This window comes from Prunus dulcis, chromosome 1 (assembly GCF_902201215.1).
Source record: "Prunus dulcis chromosome 1, ALMONDv2, whole genome shotgun sequence".
Classification (NCBI taxonomy): domain Eukaryota; kingdom Viridiplantae; phylum Streptophyta; class Magnoliopsida; order Rosales; family Rosaceae; genus Prunus; species Prunus dulcis.
Window position 1 is genome coordinate 29,564,985 of NC_047650.1, and position 7,327 is coordinate 29,572,311.

The 7,327-nt window shown below is 42.1% G+C and overlaps 2 protein-coding genes across 2 annotated transcripts; both read left to right on the forward strand.

Moving 5' to 3' along the window:
* The first annotated feature begins 212 nt into the window (after positions 1 to 212).
* On the forward strand, positions 213 to 3,145 carry LOC117624825 (4-coumarate--CoA ligase-like 5). Its single transcript, XM_034356296.1, has 4 exons — positions 213 to 1,654; positions 2,125 to 2,270; positions 2,491 to 2,558; positions 2,665 to 3,145. The coding sequence occupies exons 1-4, from the start codon at positions 388 to 390 to the stop codon at positions 2,891 to 2,893; spliced, it is 1,710 nt and encodes a 569-aa protein (XP_034212187.1). The 5' UTR covers positions 213 to 387; the 3' UTR covers positions 2,894 to 3,145.
* Positions 3,146 to 4,635: 1,490 nt separating this feature from the next.
* On the forward strand, positions 4,636 to 6,825 carry LOC117617859 (lysine histidine transporter-like 8). The gene is made up of 4 exons (XM_034347461.1): positions 4,636 to 5,213; positions 5,366 to 5,930; positions 6,125 to 6,256; positions 6,337 to 6,825. The coding sequence occupies exons 1-4, from the start codon at positions 4,636 to 4,638 to the stop codon at positions 6,823 to 6,825; spliced, it is 1,764 nt and encodes a 587-aa protein (XP_034203352.1).
* Positions 6,826 to 7,327: the final 502 nt, after the last annotated feature.

The window sequence follows — 7,327 nt, forward strand, 5'->3', positions numbered from 1 at the left end:
TGCACGATTTGTAATTTTCTATATAAATTTATATCGATAACAATTGATAATTGAATGTCACGTATAAATCATTCTGACTCGAAATTGAAAATTTACTCTAACCTAGGTAGCGAGAAAAAACACCCTTGGCAAACCATAAAAATGTTTGGGTCATACAAGTATTTGAACATGTGTGTCCCGTGCACAATAAAAGAAGACGAGAAAAGCCGTGTGTCCAATGACCAAACTAAAAGGTGGGCGGTCAAAGGTCAAATATTCAATTTGTAGTGGTTATAGAAGGCATCGCATTTTGAAACGTTTGGATTCGACCAACAAACAAAAAAGAAATTTTGGAAAGAAAGTCGAAAGGCAACTCTTCTCTAATTTAATCCTAAATCGTAAATTGTGATGACGAGGACGGCGGTGATGGGCTCTGCAAAGGTGGATGGCAGAAGCGGATTCTGCAATTCCAGCTCGACATTCTACAGCAAGCGCAAGCCCATACCACTCCCTCACAACGATTCTTTGGACATCACCACTTTCATTTCGTCTCAGGCCCACCGTGGCACCGTCGCCTTCATCGACGGCTCCACCGGCCGCCAACTCACCTACGCTCAACTCTGGCGTGCCGTGCGTTCAGTTGCCTCCTGTCTCTCCGACATGGGCATTCGAAAGGGCCACGTCGTACTGCTGCTGTCCCCAAACTCCATCTTCTTCCCGGTGGTGTGCCTGGCCGTGATGTCGCTGGGTGCGATTATAACAACCACCAACCCCCTCAACACCACCGGCGAAATTGCCAAGCAAATCGCCGATTCCAAACCGGTGCTGGCCTTCACAACCCGTCAACTCATCTCCAAACTGGGCGGTTTAACTACTGATCTCTCCATCGTGCTCATTGATGACGACGAAATTAAAGCTCCTAATCATGGAACTGGAAATGGAAAAATTGTGTCGACCTTGGGACAGATGATGGTGACGAAGGAAAGGCATGGGAGTAGCAACGGAGGATTGAATTTGAAGGAAGAAATCAATCAGGATGACACAGCGACTCTGCTCTACTCGTCGGGGACTACGGGTGCGAGTAAAGGCGTGGTGTCGTCGCACAAGAATCTGATAGCGATGGTGCGGGTCGTTCTCAGCCGCTTCAATCTGGACGATGGGGAGGATACGTTCCTGTGCACGGTTCCCATGTTCCACATCTACGGCTTAGCAGTGTTCGCCACGGGTCTACTGGCCTCGGGATCAACGATCGTGGTTCTCTCCAAGTTCGAGATGCATGATATGCTGCGGGCCATCCAGAAGCACCGTGTCGCTTACCTTCCGCTCGTTCCTCCCATACTGGTTGCGCTCATCAACGCCGCAGATCAGATCAAGGCCAAGTACGATCTGAGTTCCCTGCGCAGGGTTCTGTCGGGTGGGGCCCCACTCAGCAGGGAAGTGATTGAGGGGTTCGTGGAGAAATATCCGACCGTCACCATTCTTCAGGGGTACGGATTGACGGAATCGACGGGCGTGGGAGCGTCGACGGACAACCTGGAGGAGAGTCGAAGGTATGGTACGGCGGGGCTGTTGTCGGCGAGCATGGCGGCCAAGATTGTGGACCCGGACAGCGGTAAGGCACTAGCAGTGAATCAGACGGGTGAGCTTTGGTTGAAGGGTCCCACCATCATGAAAGGTACAAGGCTAGCCACAGCCACTCACCATTTGCTCTATTATTTTATTTATGAATTGATTGGTAATGTCACTAAGATATATTTGAAGTATCTAATATTAATTATTATCATATCAGCACGAGACAGATAGAGAGATTACTTTAATTATATATGTCTAGTCTTTTTTTTTTTTTTTTTTTTTCCGGAATTATATATGTCTAGTCTCTTATAGCAGAAAAACTTCAGCAATAATGCAATGAAAAGTTATTTCTTTTGTCCTTCTGCTATTGGCGAAAATAGCGTTGCAAGAAAATCTCTCGCTTAATCTAAAGTGAATTGAAATTAATATATGCGGTTAGTATTGGTTGAGTTTCATATATTATTCATTTCCATTTTTAATTCATAATAAATATATGTTCGTTTTGATGACGGATTTTATTTACCTTGGAGTGGTAATGTATAATATTGCATGGGTGGGTTGGTACAAGTGCAGAGTATTTCAGTAACGCAGAAGCCACTGCAGCGACCCTTGATGCGCAAGGATGGTTAAGAACTGGAGACCTGTGCTACATCGATGAGGATGGATTCATTTTTGTGGTTGATAGGTTGAAGGAGCTCATTAAGTACAAGGGATATCAGGTAGTTTTCATTTTATACATATGCATGCATATGGGATGAAAATGTGCCACACACACAGCACATTTGTCAATTTGTATTGTATATGTATACACTCGTTTTCCAAATAGCTGTAGTTTTTTGTTTGTAAGGTAAGAAATATTTAGGAGATGTTTGTTTATCGATCGCATGCCGCATACCTAATCTAATTTGATGAATATTAATAATTATGTGGATGGTTTAGGTCCCCCCTGCGGAACTAGAAGCTTTATTACTGACGCACCCTCAAATTGTTGATGCTGCTGTTATACCGTAAGTCTTTCTCCATTTTTTATTACGGCAACAAAAAGCATGGAACATCTCCTATTTATCCTTTGCGTACTCAATCTGTTTGAATATTTGTAAATGTTGTTGGCAGATTTCCTGATGAAAAGGTTGGACAGTATCCAATGGCATATGTGGTAAGGAAAGCCGGAAGCAATTTGTCGGAGAAGGATGTCATGGAATTTGTCGGGAAACAGGTAGCGCCGTACAAGAAAATCAGGAGGGTGGCATTCATAGCTTCCGTACCTAAGAATCCATCTGGAAAGATTCTCAGGAAGGATCTTATTCAGCTTGCAACTTCTTCTTCTTCTTCTAAACTTTGACTGCTGCAAATTAATTTGGAGCTAGCTTTCGCATGCGACAGGCAGTGGAGGGATCCTTGAAATAACATGGGATTCTCTCTCTGCATCCCAGCCAGAGCCATTTTCAATATTTCCTATGATATGTTATGTTATGTCATGTAATCTTTGCTTTCTTTCTTAATATGAGATACATCCATATCCAATCAGCACATTTGTGTGGTTTTGTTGGAACGTGAAAAATCCTGAGCACCTTATTCTTCTTCAAGCCCTTAACCTTAGCTCGCTGTGCAAGGTAAGCACACAGTGCATATGCATGTATGAGTTGTTTGGTATTGAAATTGAATGAAGACCAAGTGGGCTGGCTTATCCTTGCAAGGCAATCAAATCTGCTGCCTGGCCTCTGGGCTTTTTCTTTAAAAATCTATTGAATTGAAACCAACCAAGTGGCCCAACTGTAACCAAGACAAAATGACCCTGTTATAAAGTCGCGCCATGCTTTACTTGTTCACTTGGTTATCGCGTGCGCCGTCGTCTCTAAACCTAGCTAATCCAGCAGATTTTATTTACAGAAGTTTTCAGGTTTCTTAAACCTAATCCAGCAGAGGTCCCCCACAGTTGTTATTACTGATGCTCTAATTATTTTTGCATACATGATTACAAAGCTTTCGGGCAGAAGTGGATGGATGCTTCTAATCAAATAATTAACAATTTGGATGGATGCTTCTAAGTAGTTGTAGAAATATAAGCTACTAGAAGGCATGTATAACGCGCTTGTTTGACAAACCTGCAATTGAATTTCCTGAGATTGACTTATGGACTGCGTATGAGCACGCTGCTGCACCTGCATGTCCCCATTGCTATAGAAATTATAAATGTTATTGCCCCTCTGATTTCAAAGGCACTTTTCTAATCCCACAAATGTGGAATCACATGGAACTGTTTCCCCCGGTTTTTCAAACTTTCTGGAAAGATGGCGTTGTCAGACCGTCGTGGCAAAGAGCTAGCTTATCAAACAAAACATATTTTTATATACACAAATTGCAAACTGATGTTACAGTTCGCTCATTGATAGTAGCTCTTGTTTTCTTCTTCTTCTTTTGTTTTTGGAGGGAGGGAGGGGAAGTTAAAAAGTAAATAGTCCCAACATATATATCACTAAAAACATCAGAAGGGAGTTGAATTGACTGAATCCTGTCTCCTAAAAGACAACGTTAAGAGGCTAATAATTCCATTGAATTGATGATTAACTGATTCATTTGAGACTTTATATGAAAACTTATTAGTCAACTCAAGCAGAAACAACCTTCCCCACTTTAAGGCTGATCAAGAAATAAAATATATAATGGTATGGATGTCCTTCTTCTTTTTCTTACATATTTATTTATGATTCCTTGTAGAAACAAACTGATGGGAGAAGATATATATATATATATATATATATATATATATATATATATGTCATTAAATTGTTGAACGACATGTGAGGACCCTACCCTTTGAGGAAATTTAAAGCTTGCGCGTTTTGATTCGCTGAGTGCCGGTCAACAAAAGTTGTCGACCCACAACTATAGTAATTGATGCATGTCAGTGTCACCACTCACCACACACCACACAACATGTTATGCCAGAAAAAAGACTCATAACTGAGTCATTCTATATACTCTATATATAGAAAGCTAACTAGCAATGGCCATTTTGTGATCAAGTGTTTGTGGGGGGAAAAATAAAAAAACGGTGAGAGGTGCATGAGAGCATATATATACATGGGAGATCAGAATCAGAATCAGAATCAAAACCGGAGAGAGATGGGTGATGAGTTAACAACAGTGGAAGACAATATTTCCATTTCTAGTATCGAGCCTAATGATGACCCTAGGATCATCATCACGATGAGTGCCACACAAGTAGATGATGATGATCAAATATTGGATGCAGGTGCGGGAGATCATCATGATCATGGTCATGTCGTTGATCATGATGCGGTGTCTGCAAGCGCACCTCCCATGGAGTCATCATCACCAGAGGGCACTAGCACTAGTACAACTTCACCATCTGTGTCAAGGAAGCCCCTTCTACTCTCTATTGTACCTTCAAATAATATCAATAGAGCAGCAGCTACCCCAAAGTCTCACACTCCCAATTTCTTCACACCATTGGGTAGCCCAATTAGAAGGGCCATCCAACTCACCAAGTTTGACCCTCGTAGTCAGGATCACGACGCTTGGCTCCCCATCACCGAGTCAAGGAATGGCAATGCCTACTATGCTGCCTTCCATACCCTTTGCTCTGGTATTGGAATTCCAGCCCTTGTGCTCCCTGTCTCCTTCACCATTCTTGGATGGTACGTCATCTTAATTATATACATATATATATATATATATATTTATTAATATTACTTAGTACGTAACATACCCTTTTCCTTGTTGTGTTGTGTCTTGTGTGTATATATAAATTATAATATAATATATGCATGCAATTTTGGGGTATTTGCAGGGCATGGGGGGTGATAAGCTTGACACTGGCGTTCATATGGCAGCTTTACACCCTGTGGCTTCTGGTGAAGCTCCATGAATCCACCAAAACTGGGATGCGTTACAGCAGATATCTCCAGCTCTTCAGTGCTACCTTCGGTGACAAAATGGCTAAGATCTTCGCCGTCTTCCCCATCTATTACCTTTCTGGGGGAACCTGTTGTGCCTTGATTATAGTTGGCGGCTCCAGCATGAAGCTCTTCTACGAGATTGTGTGCGGCCACGACTGCACTTCCAAGCCTCTCACCGCGGTCGAGTGGTATTTGGTGTTTACCTGCGCCGCCGTGCTTCTGTCTCAGCTCCCCAACTTGAACTCCATTGCCGGTGTCTCTCTAGTTGGCGCCATCACCGCCATTGGCTATTGCACTATCATGTGGCTCGTCGCGGTCACTGAGGGAAGGCTTGACGGCGTCTCTTATGATCCCATAAGAGAAAACACCAACACCGCTATGGTTTTCAGCGTTCTCAATGCGCTTGGCATCATTTCCTTTGCTTTCAAAGGCCATAATCTTACCCTAGAAATTCAGGTAATTATATCCCTAATTAATTAATTAATTAATTTGGGCTTGGCCCGCTTGTTCTAGGTACCATTGGAACGTTGACCCTTGACTATAATTACGTCAAGTGGCCCAGAAACCTGCCCTGCCCGCATCTAAATTAATTTCAGGCCCAACAAATTTAATAATGTTATAAGGTGGTGGTATGAAATGAATGAATGCAGGCAACCATGCCTTCAAGTGAGAAAAAGCCATCGCACGTGCCAATGTGGAGAGGGGTAAAGGTTGCATATCTAATAATCGCAATGTGCTTGTTTCCTCTAGCAATTGGAGGATACTGGGCATACGGACACAAGGTGCATGCCTAATTGATTTATTTTATACATGTGATATGTGTTATTTAATTACTCATGTTTGCAAGTGTGTTTGGAAATAGATTCCACCGAATGGGGGAATGACGACTGCAATATATGAATACCACGGACGTGACACTTCCCAATGGGTTCTTGGATTGACCAGCTTATTCATCGTAATGAATGCGGTGAGCTCCTTCCAGATATTTGGGATGCCCATGTTTGATGACATGGAGTCCAAATACATAAAACGCATGCGAAAACCGTGCCCCTGGTGGATCAGGTCGATTTCAAGAGCCATGTTTGGATACGGGTGCTTTTTTATAGCAGTGGCAATTCCATTCCTAGGTAGCTTTGCGGGTCTGATCGGAGGGATCTCCATTCCGATTACCTTCGCTTATCCTTGCTTTCTGTGGTTGAAGGTGAAGAAGCCCAAGAAATACAGCTTTATGTGGTGCCTCAATTGGGGGCTTGGCCTTTTGGGCACCGTTCTCTCTATTATACTCATAGCTGCTGGCATTTATGTTGTCATTGACACTGGAATTCAAGTGAGCTTTTTTAAGCCCCAATAGTTATCTTCTCTATACTATTCTAGCTACTTCATCCCATCCTCCATTCACTTCCTTAATCAGCAGGATGATTATTTCTTTTTCATTTGTTGCCTTCCCTTGATAGACATACATGTATGTTTTTGTACGTACACTTCAATAAATCCTTTTTCTAATATTATTATTTCGAGTTTCCCTATTCAAGTGAATTCCTGTAAGTTCAGATCACTTCTGGCCTGTTATATCATTGTCTATATATATATATATTTGGATACCTTTTATTATAATTGTAACATTATCTACATACATAAGAACAACTTTTTTAAGGAAAAAGGACAACCACCAACATCAACAAACAGAAAAGTAGAAGAAAATAATCAGACAAAAGCAATTTGAATAAGATTCAGTCATAAAGCGAAGAGAGAGAGAGAGAGAGAGAGAGAGAGAGAGAGAGAGAGAGAAGACACCAGGAAAGCGCGCTGCAAGGCCACATGAAGGAGAAATTATTATTGAAGAGCATCCTACT

Bases quoted from the DNA above. Each gene is read 5' to 3' on its own strand.
- LOC117624825 (XM_034356296.1), top strand. From the start codon at position 388: ATGACGAGGACGGCGGTGATGGGCTCTGCAAAGGTGGATGGCAGAAGC. The intron at 2,271-2,490 runs GTAGTTTTCATT...TGGATGGTTTAG, and splicing joins TTAAGTACAAGGGATATCAG to GTCCCCCCTGCGGAACTAGA. The intron at 2,559-2,664 runs GTAAGTCTTTCT...TGTTGTTGGCAG, and splicing joins GTTGATGCTGCTGTTATACC to ATTTCCTGATGAAAAGGTTG.
- LOC117617859 (XM_034347461.1), top strand. From the start codon at position 4,636: ATGGGAGATCAGAATCAGAATCAGAATCAAAACCGGAGAGAGATGGGT. The intron at 5,931-6,124 runs GTAATTATATCC...GAATGAATGCAG, and splicing joins ATCTTACCCTAGAAATTCAG to GCAACCATGCCTTCAAGTGA. The intron at 6,257-6,336 runs GTGCATGCCTAA...GTTTGGAAATAG, and splicing joins ACTGGGCATACGGACACAAG to ATTCCACCGAATGGGGGAAT.